This window comes from Peromyscus maniculatus, chromosome 16 (genome assembly GCF_049852395.1).
Source record: "Peromyscus maniculatus bairdii isolate BWxNUB_F1_BW_parent chromosome 16, HU_Pman_BW_mat_3.1, whole genome shotgun sequence".
In the NCBI taxonomy this organism is placed as follows: Eukaryota; Metazoa; Chordata; class Mammalia; order Rodentia; family Cricetidae; genus Peromyscus; species Peromyscus maniculatus.
Genome location: NC_134867.1, coordinates 3194686 through 3210766, shown reverse-complemented (window position 1 = coordinate 3210766; position 16081 = coordinate 3194686). Strand labels below are relative to the sequence as shown.

Below are 16081 nucleotides of genomic sequence, written 5' to 3'. Positions count from 1 at the left end.
TTTGGGGAAGTTTTTCACCAAAGAAAATAGAGTTACAATGACAGAAATTCTCCTGGATTCAAGCCAGAAAATATAATGCAGCCTTGTTTTTTTAATCATATTCAATTACAAATTACACATCAAAGTTATTTTGTATGTATGCAAATTTGTTTTTTATTCGGCTGGTTTTTTGTCATAGTTTTTTTTCCTTTTAATATTTTACTATTATTGACATTTCCATTTACATCAATTATAACAAAAGTAAAAATTACTCTATACTCTAGTTCTTAAAAATAGCTTTGCCAGGAGGTGGTAGTGCACACCTTTAATCCCAGCACTCGGGAGGCAGAGGCAGGCGGATCTTTGTGAGTTCAAGGCCAGCCTGGTCTACAGAGCGAGATCCAGGAAAGGCACAAAGCTACACAGAGAAACCCTGTCTCAAAAAAAAAAAAATAGCTTACAAGATTCTAATTTGTTAATTGTGTTATTATGGAATCAGTTGGCCCTGGCTTCACCTTTGAAACCCTGTTCTTTATCATGCTAACTATAAAATATAATAAATGATGCTGTGTAGCATGTATTCTGATTGGTCTTAATAATAAAAGCCCAGAGTCAGATAGAGGGATAAATGCTGAAAGATCAGAGAAACAAAGGAACAAGCCACAACCACTTCTTACCTTTATCAAATCCTCAGACTAGAAGGGCCAAGCTCCTGTCTCTATCCTGCCTTATTACTTTCTCTCTTCCCCCACCCAGCCATATCACTTCCTGTTTCCTCCTCTCAAATGCTGGGATTAAAGGTGTGTGTCTCTCCCAAGTACTGAAATCAAAGGCATGTGTATGCCACCACTGCCTGGCCTCTAGTAGCTAGCATTCTGATCTCCAGGCAAGCTTTATTTGTTAGAGCACAAACAAAATATCACCACAACACTGAGAAAAGGTTCTTGGGCATGATTCCTGCTCTGTGTTGTAGCTAATGTACTCAGTCACAGACACCATTGAAGAAAACTGATTTTACCCCTCCTCGCAGCTATCAGTTGTCAGTAGTTTTTTGAATAGAGATGGAGACTCTGCATATTTCCCCTTCTTCATGCTGGAATTTTCTCTAGTTTGAACTTATCAATTCTTTTCTTTTTTTCTTTTCTTTCTATAGTTCTCTTGTGTGCTGTCATGGTGTCTTTTACTCTGTGTGTGTTGTCCAATTGCCGTCTGCTGCAAAAAGCTGCTGTGATAAGGATTCAGTGGTGTTCTCTGTGTGTATAGCAATATGTCACTAGGAGTTGTGCCACTGCTGTCCTACTGGGCATCTCTTGCAGGCAGGTCACTGTTGTAGCTTACAGGGTTCTTAGCTGAACGAGATCAATGATTATGTTTCTCTTCTAATAATATGTATATCGCCTTCCAGCACCATGAATGTTAGTAGGGGTGAAGCTTCTATTTGGGCACCAGCTCAATCTCTCAAACTCTGGTGACTCAGTAAGTGATGTCTTCAACAGTGTTTACTATCAGATTGTGGAAGGTAACCAATAACATTGCAATAACATTGTCAATAGCCTGTAATGTTTCATTGGGTGTCTGTGCTTTGGCCAGTGATTGAAAAAAAAAGCAACCCATGCCTATTATTAGGATTTTTTTTTAAATATATGGTGTCTGGTTGTAGCACTGTTTCCCATTATTTTTTAAATCTGTTTAAATATCATTTATATATGTATATATTTTAGGAATATTCTACAACTGTAGATTTACATATGGCTTTTCAAAGACCTTTAGCTTAGTTGTCCTTTCTGATATTCCCTCTACTCTGCCCTCCCATTACCCTCTCCAGTTAATCCTCCTCTTCTAATTTCTCCTTTATCCCTTTATAATGCTATAGTTTATTTTCTCTTCTTTGGAAGATCTCCTTTTTTGCCCTTTACTAGCTACATTCTAGTTCTTTGTAGGTTTGGGTTACTTCACTTAGGATGATTGTTTCAACCTTCATCCATTTACCTGCATATCATAATTTCACTCTTAATAGCTGAATAACATTCCATTGTGTAAATGTACCACGTTTTCTTTCTCCATTCATCAGTTTATAGCCATCTAGACTGTTTCTATTTCAGGATATTATGAATAGAGCAGCATTAAATGGATGAGCAAGTGTCTCTGTAGTAGAACATAGAGTCCTTTAGGTCTGTGCCCAAGACTGGTATACCTGGATCTTATGGTAGATCTGTTTTCAGATTTAAAAAAAAAAATACAAATTATTTTACCCAACTGCATAAATAGAGGAAGAGAACATGTAGTTGTATTAGAATGACATACCTTTCTTTATTTAGATAAGTTCTTGAATTTGCAAAAACAAATCTTTAAAAGTTCATTGACACAGTTGGGTTGTTTAGCCTAAAGATCAAAATAATAATGACTTTTTTATAACAACTTCTGATAAGATAAATGTTTACCACGTATCAATGACTCTGTATTTTCTATAACTCACGTTAATTCTGAAAGCACAACATTTCATCTTCAATCTATTTTTTTTCCTTTTTGTTTTCTTTTCTTGATCTGATACAGGGTCTAACCTAGCCTAATGAAGTGGGTCTCTGACTTAGTCCAGACATGAGCCTAAGGTCCTGATTCTCTAGCTTTCACCATTGAAGTGGCAAAGATTACATTACAGGCTTACATACCTCCACTAATCCATTGTTAGAGGTTGCAGTGGATCAAACTTAGAGCCTCTGGTATGTTATGGCCAGTGCACTACCCACTGTGCTGTATCCCCAGCTTTACTGTTGTTCAATATGCTAATGAATAAACAATACATATGTTTCTGCAAGTATATGTCCATATGTTAGAGTATGTGAAGAGGGGGGAATAAAATATCTGAGTTACATTCTGTGCCATAAAAGGGAAACCTAGGAAAAAAGAATAATTTTGAATGAAAGATAGTATAACTGTAAATGTGCTGGTCTAGATTTCATTAGTAAATGATTCATTCATGTTGTAGAGGTTACATGTAAAAATATTTGATTCCCAAAGAATCAAATACCATAGAGGAAAGTGAGTGTGTTTATCTCGTGTTCACTAGCATGGGCTTGGTGAGTGGGAGTATATTGAAAAATGTCACAATCGTCTGAATGAGTGGGGTTTAGTCTTTTAGAGTGAAGTACAATTAGCAGTGAAAGTAGCCCAGGTATTACCAAGATTAAATAGGAAGTACTTGGTGTAATCCTTAATCCAATACTTGCAAGAATGTTTTGATATTACAAATGTTAGGTGAATCTGCTGTATTCTTAGTTAAATCCTTTCAAATGTTAAATGCTTCTAATTAGACAAAATGAGATTTTTCTTTAAGTAGGTAGCACAATAAGTTTCAGAAGATCTCTCCAGATCATTTTGATAAAGTAAGGGAAGTAGCTTATATGTAAACAAATGTCTGCTTTGCAGGTCTGTGTCAGGGAATACTCACACTATAGGAGGGTTTCATAGCTCAGTTACACTGTGAACTTCTAATAGCTGTTAACATTCCTGACTGGGAAGATGCCTAGGGCACGGTGTGGCATGCTGGAGGTACCTGTTCATCACGAACAAATAAAATAAGTATTTTGGGTTTTTTCTTTCTAGTTGTTTAATAGGAGATGGTAGGAAGAGTAGATTTGTGTGTGTGTGTGTGTGTGTGTGTGTGTGTATAAGTTTTCCCACAACTTAAAAGATTTTCTGCTGCAAAATTTTGAATTGTCTACCAATACGTGTAGTCCATTTACTATAAACATTTTCATGTGACCTTATCAAACTCATAAGAGACCTGGGTGGGGTCTAATTCAGGCTACTTTCTTGGTCAGATGGCCAAGGGCCCCTTCTTTCTGTAGAAGGTTGGTGAACTCGTGCTACTGGCTAAGGATTTAAAGCAAATCAATCTACATGAACTTCATCCGTGATGATTTATTCTTCCAAATGAAAATATCCACACTTCACTGAACATTCAGTCCAGATAGTCAGAGCTTCATCTTAACTCTTCAGTACATTGACCAAAATCACCTAAAACAAAGCATCATCCTTGCCAGGGATGCCACAGAGCCAGTGGGCTCAGCGCTTCCAAAACTAATACAGCTCTATATGTTTTGTGGTGTTATACACCTTTATTTACTCCTGTGAATTTACAAGCAATCTCCCTTCAGAGACTATAATATAATTTGCAAGTCTTGGGTGACTTGCCTGTAAGCTTTCGTATGGCAGCTCAGGGATGGTTTATTGACAGTGTGGTGCTGTTGTAAAGGATCCTTCTATCCCCAGTTCCTCTCCTCACACTCACATAACAACCCTTCTCCCGGTTGGGGCTTTAGGAAATGAGTAATGCTTAACCCATTTGTGTGATCAATTCACTTAAGCAGCTACTGTGAAATGTTAATCACAACTTTAATTTGTACTGCATTAGCATTTTGATTAACTTGTAGGCTTGCTAGGACACTTGAAGCGCTTTTACTCATAGTTACAGCTCGGAAATGACTTTTTGATTAATTAAGTTTGTTAGACAGCAGCTGAGCTTCCTGAATGCTAACCTTCTGGGGGTCAAAGTTTAGGAGAAAGTTATTATGAACAACTGTTGCTACTGAAAAAGATCTTATAAATGTACTTTCAGCATTTTAATTATTGACAAAAATATTGTAGTCTTACTTCACAGGACCTGAACCTTTAAATGAGTGTGCCTTTCTCTCCAGAAAGCTACTCTCAGGGGTCTTACTGTCCTTGCAAAACCTCCAGGATCTCTGAGCTAAGCAATGGGCTTGCTCACACTCTATCATATTAAGCTCCTACAATGAGTTTCCATTTATGTTTGTTTGGAGTGTTTTTTATTATTTTCCTATACTTTTCATTTGAGAATAGTTTACATTTTCAAGGAAGGTTATCTAAAACCTTACTGTTCTGAATGTTTTCAATTTAGTCTAATCTTGGAAGCTCAGTGGAATCAGGCCTGGTTAGTGCTTGAAAGGGAGACTTCCAGGAAAGGTTACATAGAGTTCATGGGTGTCCTGAGACTACTGCTCCTCTTATAATAGCATCACACATGTGTTAGTGCAATATAGTTACTATAATTAATAAGTTTATACTCGTATGTCATTATTAGCCAAAATCCATAATTATTTAGGGCTCTTTAATATTTACTTGCTAATTTTTTTCTGTTCATACTGTCTTTCAGGATACTACATAAATTAGCCTGACTTTCTTATCTTTCTTGACCTGTCTTAGCTATGATAGTTTCTCAGACTTTGTTTTTATCATCTTTCTGTAGTGATTTTTATTCGAGTGATAATCCCCTATTAACTTTGTTTCTCTACATTAATGTAATTTTCTCTCATTTGGGGTAAAATAAATCTTTAAAATCCAAGAAGAGAATTTTTATCTTTATATTATTTAATTTGGGCAGAAGTGGCAATGTCACCTGCCACTTCAGCTATTGTCCTGGTGATAAGTTAATACGCATGTGATCTCTTTATAATCAATAGATACAGTAAGAGATATAGTGGAACAGAGGAAGGATTTCTCACAGGGAGAAAGAATCAAGGAAAAGATGAAGTCTACCAGAGTGCTGCATCAGAAGCATATGGCTGGAGCATCACATGCCAGATTCTGCACACTTTGCAGCCCAGATTTCTTAAAATTAAGTTTAGGTTTGGGGAGAAATTTTTAATAGTAGAGTTTTCTTTTACTATTCTGTTTCATTCGTTTTCTTGCAGTACAGTGAAATTGACTTAATTGTATTAGTGCTCATTGTTAAGTTTGATTTTTTATTATTTTACTCCAGAATGAATTTTGTTTCAAAAAATAATGCCTGAATAGCTGTTTAGATACATACAACTGTATGTATTAAATTAAAGCTAATTCACGTGTTTTGTTTTCAAAACTTATATTGACAAAATTTATTAATAGAGACAGTAATTATTTAATTACATCATTTTGTTTAAATTCAATGTTCATTTTCTATGTGTGGGAAAGAAGAGATGTGAGTCAACTGAAATCCTCTTTGAAATAAGACAGCATATGTGTATGTAAGTCAGCAGAGGTAGTAGAGTTCATGGAGTGAGCACAGGTCTGAAATGGGAAAAACAAGACTAATCCTTCCCTCCATCACTCTATTTCATAGTCACTGACCTTCTGCATCCTTCTCTTCCCCTGTCTCACAGTTGCTATTGTAAGGATTAAATTAGGGTATTTGTGAAAATGTTTTATAATTTGTATGCTAATGTACAAATATTTTCATCATCGTGTTTGCACACAGTATAACTTTATATATAATTTACTGTTTGGGTATTTTCACAATAATTAAAGATTTCTATTACTTGATAAATTTATATATTCACTGTTTAAAGTATAATTTGCAGTCATAGAAGATGATAAGAAAAATATTATTAGATTTGGATAAATCAGTCCTTCATGCCATAAGAAACTTACTGGGTTTTCACTGTTAAGATCAAACTTGAGAAGCCTAGGGATTTCTGAGATGGATGTATAGTAAATGTTGAGGATGTGAGGTCTGTCCACACCCTAAAGCATGCCTTCAACAAAACAGATTTTCTTCTAGAGATCTTTCCTTCTGCTTTCCTTTACCTTCGCATGCCATGAATCACTTCAGAAGTCCTTGAGGATGAAATGCCTCTAGGGTGTATCCTCTCTCTTTCCTGGGGTTTGCCTCTGTTTCGTCTTCTTTCCAGTCTTGCTCCCGCACCCAGATATAGGCCGACACAGACTAGTTCATTCTCCTCTACTCTCCTCTGAAATTCATGTTGAGTAGTTCTTGTCCTACAGAGATAAAAGCTAGCCTCCTATTGTCTCCAACCATTTCCTTCTAGGGAGCCAGCTTCTGCTAGAAATCCATTAGGTGTCTTTTGTTAACTGTTTCCTAAACTCTTTTTCCCTACCTTCCTCAAACAGAGTTCATTAGTGCCAGTTTGCCATCTTGAGCCCCATCATAGTGGCTTCAGTAGATGGCTTTGTAAACAGCATAATCATTTGCAACCCATACTCCTACACTTTGATCAATATCAAACTGCCTCACCCAGCACCTGCATGATCACCACTGGAGTCTCCTCTCTCACAGTATCTTAATCGGTCAACTGGACCGATTTCTGGTACTATCATCAGGAATCTTTTCTCCCCTTCCTGTTCTGTTAATTTACTCCCTGTCCCTTTATGATTGTACTCAAAGTAACCACTTCAACACTAGTGTCAGAATGTGCCAAAATCTCATGCTGCCATGGGTAACTATGAACAGGAACTATGAATTCTCTGCCTTCAGGCCATAATTACTAATTACTGATAGAAATAATCTTCGAACATTGTTGAATTGACTATAGAGTATTGCTGTTGACACCAGGACTATTCCAGGATTTTTTTTAATCATTGATTCTACCCAATTTTTCCTTCAAATGTTTTTGCTCCCTTAATGAAGAGAATGTTACCTTCATCTACAGAGATTTCCTTTGCTTTCCTTTCATTGGTCCTATGAGATCTTCAATGATCAACAGAACTCCTTTTCTGAACCCTCATATCCTGACCCCAGGGTTTTTTTCTTCTCTGTACAGCATATTTGGTGTTTACTAGAAATGACCTTAAAAATGCTAGAGTCCACCTGAAAAGATAGAAAACAAATGTAAATATATATATATATATATATATATTATATATTATATATGGTATATCTGTAGTCATAAGTCATTGCTGAAATTTTAAAGCTTATACAGAAGGTAGAACTCTTTTAAAAAGTGACAGATATTAGACTCAATTATTCAGAAGTGGAAAATGAACTTCGATAATTAACTAATTTGCCCAGGGCCTTCCAGTTAGAGGTACAGTTCTAAGCTGTTGGTCTGTGTCTGTGAATTGCACTGAAGTCTGCAGTCCATCAGCCCTCCATACTCACCACTTCTACATCTGCATATTCTGCCAGCCATGGAGCAAAATATTGGAAGAATGCAGCCAGTGCTAGATATAGCTTTTTTTTTCTCTTTTTCTTTTGTCATTACTTAAACAATACAGTGTATTAGGTACCATAAGTAATCTGCAGGTGATTTAAGGTATAGAGGAATATATGCGTATGTTACATATAAATACTACCATTTTAAATAGGAGACATGAATATCCACAGATTTTGGCATCCTTCAGGGTACCGGAACCATTCCCTGACAAATTCTGAAACAAGATTTTATTTGCTTTAATTGAGAAACATTCTTGAAGTCCCATTGATCTAATATGCACATTCCTCATAAAATCAGTTGTTCTAAATTATAACTTCACTCAAATTCTACACACTCCCCACTTTATTCTGAATTTCATTGGCTGTTTACTGTATTTACTATTTTATATATATACTATTATACTAATATTAATTATATATACTATTTACTATGCTAAATATACCATTGGAGGCAAGCTCCAAAAAATTTGAATCTTAACCAGACTCATTTTCTAAAACTTTATAGTCTTAGATATGTTTCTTTCTCTCTCTGAGCCATGATCTTCATCTATAACATGTGCTTAAATTTAATGTTACCTAAAAAAAATTGCTAATAGACTGTTTGACAAATAGCAAGCATTTAGCAAATGTCTATTCAAATCACAAATTACTTCCAATGTTGTGGAGGATGTTCAGATGGCCTCCTTGCCATCCTCTCCTACCTTTCTGGGTCTTGCCTCCTGCCACTGCTCTGTTACTGATTCCTTTGTTAGCAGTGCTGCTCATTGTAACTTTCTGGCTGACCACTTTGTGCCCTGGATTTCTGAGTCCAGCTGTAGCATATACTCCCTGTGGAACTTGTCTTACCTCAATTACCCACCTGGCTTCATAGCTCCATCTCCATTAAAATGTGTCCAAAACCTAATTCATCATATACATTCCAGCCCACCTCTCTTCAGTGAACAACAGACATCCTTACTGTTTCTATTATGATAGGTTTTTGTTTTCTAATTTTATAAAAATGAATGCTGTGCTAGAAATCACATTTTCATTCCACTATAGCTAGAGATGATAATCAATGAAAATTGATTCCAATAAGAGAAAGTCTTATAAAGTGTCAGCCACCATGCATGTTTTTCGGTACTCAGAATCATTATAACTTGGTCTCTTCAGTGTGCCAAAGCAATCTTCTGTGGTTGGCTGTCAAATCTCTGTGATATGGAGTAACCTGGGAAAGATTGTTATAAGATAGTAAAACACAGAGTGTAGCTGAAAGTTTTTCCTGTGTCCCATCTGGTCTGCAGCCGCTCAGACCCAAGTAAACACTCAGAAGCTTATATTAATTAAAACTGCTCGGCCATTAGCTCAGGCTTACTACTGACTAGCTCTTGCACTTAAACTCATCCCATTTCTGGTAATCTCTATGTTGCCATGTGTTCTGTGACTTTATCTGTGTGCTATTACATGCTGTTCCCTGGGTGGCGGGCTGGCATCACCCTTTATCTTCCCCGAATTCTCCTTGTCTGCTTATTCCACCTATACTTCCTGTCTGGCTACTGGACAATCAGTGTTTTATTAAACCAGTGTACAAAAGCATTATCCCACAGCACACAGAGTCCTTTACAGGCTCAGTCATAGCTGCCAGGATCCTCAGTCTCCCATTGTAAGCTATAGTTGGAAGCTTTCCTGTGTCCTGCCAGGTCTCGTAGCCACTTAGACCCAAATAAATATACAGAGGCTTATATTATTTTCAAACTATGACCATGGCAGGGTTCTTGCTAACTAACTCTTATATCTCAAATTAACCCATTTCTATAAATCTATACCTTGCCACGTGGCTTGTGGCTTACCGGTACTTTACATCTTGCTTCTCCTGGTGGTGGCTAGCAGCATCTGCCCCACTCTCCTTTCTCCTCTCCTATCTCTCTTGGATTTCCCCACCTGGCTCCATCCTGCCCTGCCATAGGCCAATGTAGCTTCATTTATCAACCAATCAGAGCAATACATATTCACAGCACACAGAAAGACATCCCACAGCAGTAATCCCTGTCAATTATGACCCTCTGAACAGTAGCATGGGCTTCCACTCCACCTGAGAAGCAGACTGATATCTCTCTGTTTGTCCTGCACAGCAGGACTGGTTCTTTGCCTTTTCCCTTGACATTCTTGTAGTCACAAACCTCTCCTGATGCCCAGCCCATGCATCTGCTCCTGGCCATGCATGCTCCTCTCCTCTACTCCTCCTACCCTCTGTAGAAATGGACATGAAAGAGATAAAAGGAAATCTCTGCTAGGAGAGGGGGGAAAGTATTGTTTTATGATTTAAATGGGTCTCTGTTCATTGCTGTCTCCTGTGCAGCAGACAGCTGCTGGAAGACTCATGTATATTTTCTCTTTGCTTCCATAGAACCTCTTCAGTAGTGTAAAGTGACTTTCTCAAATTTAGATGTGATAAATGGGATAAAATTAGGATCCAAATCTATGTCTGACATCAAAGTTTGTGTGTTTTTCTTTTATACTGCTTTTAGTATATCTCAATGATTTAGTCATAATGTTATAATCATTATTGTTGGATTTTTATGTATACTTTAATAAAGCAAATATGTCTTAACTAGCATTTTATTGCTGTGAATAGAAACTGTGACCATGGTAGCTCTTATAAAGGAAAACATTTAACTGGGCCTGGCTTACAAAGTTCAGAGGTTTAGTCCATTATCATGGTGGAAAGCATGGCAGCACACAGGCAGACATGGTGCTGGAGAGAAGGTGAGAGATCACCATCTGCATCTGCAGGCAGCAGGAAGAGAGAGAGACACTGGGCCTGTCTTGAGCTTCTGAAACCTCAAAGCTCACCCGCAGTGACACACTTTCTCCAACAAGGCCACACCTACTCCAACCTACTCCACACCTCCAATAATGCCACTCCTTGAGTCTATGGGGGCTGTTTTCATTCAGAATGCCACAAAATATTTACTGAATAGACTGTGCTAGGGCTAGAATTACAAAGAATGATTACAAATTCTCATGAGAAAAAGTCTGTAGTTTACAGGATAATATGTAAATATAGAATCGCAACATGGTAATGGTCAGCTACCTTGAGGTAGAGGCAGAGGAGACAAACTATCTGTCTGGAAGAATCAGGAAGGTTTCAAATGATAAATGGGAAATTCTCAAGTATTGAAGATTAAAGAAGTGGTAGTGTAAATCTAGAGAATGGCAGTCATTTTGTATTACTGCACTGAGAGTGTATGGGCAAGATGACCAAAGAGAAAAGAGAGACAGTAGTTACAGGGTTTGACTGCTGTGCAAGGACGTGTCTGTTTGTCCACACACAGTGTGATGTCATTGAAAATACTTAGCGAGGTGGACTGATTAGTTTTACCTCTTTAGAAATTCATTTTAGTAAGAAAATTAAGTATTGATTAAAGAAAACTGAGTTAGAATGGGAACAAATGGAGACAGAGGCTAAGCAGTGGGGCAGAGAGGACAGTGACACTGGGCAGTGGTTGACAGGCAGTTGTGTAGCAGTGTTTACAGTGGCAATACTTTATCCCTGTCCTTTCTATAAATTAAAGTTTGAGTCACGGTAAACTTTCACTTGACGTAAGCGCTTACCTTGCATTATTTTCTTTTTGTATTTTCACATCTGGATCATACAACAAAAACTTGTGGAGAACACTCATACATTTTATGATATCTTTCAACTTCATAATGAAAACTTCAAAGTTAAAACCATATGGTTAGTCCATCCAACTATAGATGTGAGCTTTTGGTCTGGAATTTATTTCCAGTCACATTACAATACAAAATCAAAAATAAAATTGTTGTTGTTGGTCCTCATTACAAGTTCTAAATGCATCATTGTATTGGATTAGTACAGTCACTCATTTCTCTTTTCTGTTCTCTAAGCTGGTCTCAAGCATTGTGATTTGAGAACTACATTATTTTCTATATAGCATTATTTATAACTTGTTTGTCTTGTACATCTTAAAGAAATTCTGCTTTGCAGAAAAAGAAGAAATGTTCACACACAGTGTTTCTCGGAGTTCATGTGTGCATGAAACATTCACATATGCACATACTTATGTATTCACATGTGTGTATGTATGTATATATACATATATGTGTGTGTGTATATATATATATATACATATACATACATCTCCAGGCTTTTGGTGTGTAGCTAGCAGCCCAACAGGTGCTAAGGACCAGCTTTATCATTCTGTCACACTAATCATTATATCCAAGAACCCTGGTCCATTTCCCTGATTGTACATAAAAAGAATGTAGATTTTATTTGAAAAATTTTTATAATTTTCTTTTTGTATATTATAGAACACAGATGGAAATTTAAAGCTTAGGAGAATATGTTCACATTGACACCAGAAAATGGTAGTATGGCACATTACTAGCATAGCTTAAATCATTTCTAAAAGTAGACTTTGTACAACATTTTATAATATCTTACCACCAGTGAAATATTTACTGTTAAAGTGTCATTGTAATGGAGTACTAGGTACATCCCAAAACAAGCTAGTACAGTCCCGAAACTGTACAATTGCCCAATGTCATATTAACTTACATGTCTTTCAGTCAGCATTCTGCAGAATCTAATTTAATTGAAATCACTTTGCTTATGTAAACTTCTCCTCTGTTTAAATAAGATTTCACTGTTTAGTTTTGCCTTAAGCAAATGCAGCCTTTTGTTTGTCCATAAAACATTAGATTAAATGTATAGTCCAATATGGGTAGCTCCCGTCACTGCACATGGGCCACAGGCAGTTGCCTATACAGTGTGCTCTATTGTCATTAAGAGTCAGCCTGTATCCTTAGCCTGCTCTTTCAGGAAAATGTTCTTTTAATAAAAAAATAAATAAATAATAAACTTTTTCCCTATGGTTACTGATTTTACATTTGAAAGCCAGTAAAATTTACATTTTAAATGCTCTTGCTGCTGTGAATTGTATAACTATTTACTCAAAAAGTGTACCATTTTTTTATTACTGGAGATAGTAATATCTGACTTTTTTTTTACTGTCCTCAAAAGCTTATATTTGATCCTTCTATGGGAAACTTAGTTTGTTCCCTAACTTATCTGTAGCTCAGTTTTTAGTGTCCGTTCTGGTACACAGTAATTTTAAGACATAATATTTGGCTTCCTGTTGTTGTTGTTGTTGTTGTTGTTGAGGCTAACATGATTTTCCTTATCCAGGCCATGCTGGATGTGGCTGCAAGCCAGGGCTGGCTGGTAACTGCCCTGAACATCACCCACCTGGTTCAGATGGTGATCCAAGGCCGATGGCTAACGGACTCCTCTCTTCTCACAATACCAAACATAGAGCAGCACCATCTTCACCTTTTCAGGTAATTGTTTTGTCAATGTAATTGTTTTGATTCAAAAACATTTTTTAAATGGGGTCAGGGGTTGCTGAGATCCAACCCAGTGATTGATGCATGCCATGCTTGAGCCCTACCACCGGACTCTACCAACAGCCACAAAGGCAATGTTCCTCTCTAAGATCAGATAGCTGCTACACTTTCATATGGTACCTTGAAAATTGATTCTTTCAGGTTGAAAATAACTGTTTTCTAGAGGGAGAAGAGTGTGGGCTGTGATATGATATCCTCCCTTGGAATGGGGTTACCAACCCTAAGATGAACAGCAAGTTTACCCCTTCCTATATAAACCCATTCCCATTTGCAGCATTGGTTGGTTGTATGTCTGTTTTAATTGAATTTATTCGCTTACAATATCAGCCTCCATTTAAGAAGTCATTGATAATGTCCTTTGTAATCAAACATAAAATGGATTGCCATTTTCTTCTGTAGTATAAGAGAGTTAAGGAATCTAAAATGTTTTCAAATGAAAATATGTTTTAAAAATGTTGTTTTATATACTGTAAGAGTTTAAGTTAGCATCAAATTACTTAGCCTTAGGCCTCATAATAGTTATAATTGTTTTAGCCAGAGGGGGAAAAATACTTGATACCTGGAGGTTGGCAGGATTTAAGTAAAATATTTCTTTCACACCAGTGTTTTATAGTCAAGAGACACTTTTCGACCAGTCTTTTTTTCACAGTCATGAAATCAAACAAAACAATCAGCTTGAAGCTTGCCATCATGTTCCTTTTATAATTTTATCACCTGGGAAAGATGTTGCAATCATTAGATGCCTGTAGATACAAATAACAACAAAAATCTCAGGTGCAGGTTGCAGATGGTAGCTCAGTTGACAGAGTGCTTGCCCAGCAAGCAGGAAGGCCTGGGTTCAGTCCCCAGAACTGTGTAAACCAGTCCTGTTAGTACACAGCACTCAGGTATAGGAGGCAAGAAGATCAGGAGTTCAAGGCTATATCCTCAGCCACATATCAAGCTGAAGGATCATGCCTAGGCAACATGAAACATAGGACTCACCAACAAAACAAAACAAAAATAAAACCACTTCAGGCATATATGGAGTCCCTTCAGGAGAATCTCTTATTTAACTCAAATATATTAGGCTCTATGGCACTCCAAGATGTTTGAGTCTACCATGGGATATCCCTGAAAAATAATACAAATGTACTTAGAGCAAGTGTTAAGAGGTGGCAGACACCCCTATGTGTCTGTGGCTGTCTCAGGATCCTTTCCCTGAATTATTAAATGATACAAAAGCTGCACTTTAGTAGTGAAGAAGGCATACTAAGGGACTCAGAGGTCTATTATGAGAACTTAGAACAAGCTGGGGCCTAGGAAATCCCCTCCAGTTTTCTGGAAACCCTTAAGAGTATGAGTATGATTTCAGTTGTATTTTTTTTTTCTTAGCATAAGATCTAATGGCCTGTGTTCCTGTAGACAACCACTGTCTGTGAAATCTAAGTGTTTATGTGTAAATTACAGTTTACATATTTCGTATGGTATTAGAGATGGCTTAGAGAATACTGAGTAGTACTTAAAGAAACTTACTGTTATCATTTGGCTGTGAATGAATTATTTTATTGGTGTATATTATTTCATAGGAAATGGAAACCACCCTTAAAGGGCCCACATGCTAAATGCCGAACATCCATTGAGTGCCTTCCTGAGCTGATCCATGCCTGTGAAGGGAAAGACTATGTATTCAGCTCCATGGTGGAGAATGAGTTACAGTCAGCAAAAGCAAAGCAGGTACATCCACCTCTCCTCCAGATCAACATTTCCTAACTTAGAACACAGCTTCTTCAGCTATGGGTCGCCAACCCATCTGGTAATGGAATCATGAAAAATAGTAACAGGGAAGGGTTTCTGAATACATAATGACCAAAAGTTAATTTTAAAACAAGCATATTATGCATCTGAGGTGTTCCAAGCATTGAACATCCATGTTTCATCTCACAACCTCACTGCAGCCTTAGTTCTAAACTTATAGTAAACACACTATGTATGCTATTGTGCCTCACAAGGCCAATAAATGTTACGTAAAACGCCCTAGTTTAAATTGGAGACTGTTGTATTTTGTAAATTGCAGTATTTTGACCGTACATACAAAGTTTTCTTCCCTTACGGAAATGTAATGGTTTAATTACAGAGAGCAAAGACTTTGAATTTCATTGGAGTGGGTGGGGATGCCTGGGCATATATACTATCCCTTCAATTGCTTGTTTATGTCTTATGTCTTTCTTTAATATTTTTTCTCTTCCTAGAGTATAAGATAGTCTTTCAAATATGCTCTTTTTGTGAACTAAATGACTTATATAGACAGTTAAATTGCTGTTGTGAAAGGCAGAGTAAGTCATCTATCCAAGCAGTCTTTGGGAAAACTAAAAACATGAATGGATGATGCCAGAAATATTTGACTGTCTAGACTTTTAAGTCATTAGTATTTTATCCTGAAATTTTAAAGTATTCAGCATGTCTTCATAATTCTTTAACTTCAAGTATTGAGGAAACTTCTACACCGTGTTTTTTCCATTTTCCAAGTGAAACTTACTTTAAGCAAGACTTGGTAAAAGTATAACAGGCATAAGTGTCTGATTGACTGTTCAGTTTCTGTTGAACCCCAAATTGACACAAATCATTATTTAAATATTCATAATAAATGCCTATCTTTCTAACTAAATTACCATCAAAATTATGAATAAAAACATCTTTGAATTCAAACAAGACTACTATTAGCAACAACAGATTTCTCACATAGCATACACTGATCTTAAG

At 36.8% G+C, this 16081-nt stretch overlaps 1 protein-coding gene across 1 annotated transcript in view; it reads left to right on the top strand.

Annotated features, from left to right (window-relative positions):
- Ascc3 (activating signal cointegrator 1 complex subunit 3) overlaps positions 1 to 16081 on the top strand; it is a 323710-nt gene that overhangs the window by 296454 nt on the left and 11175 nt on the right. The window contains exons 38-39 of the mRNA XM_006983742.4: positions 13122 to 13273; positions 14908 to 15055. Of these exons, the coding sequence (XP_006983804.1) occupies positions 13122 to 13273; positions 14908 to 15055 (300 nt within the window). The remainder of the gene's footprint in view (positions 1 to 13121; positions 13274 to 14907; positions 15056 to 16081) is intronic.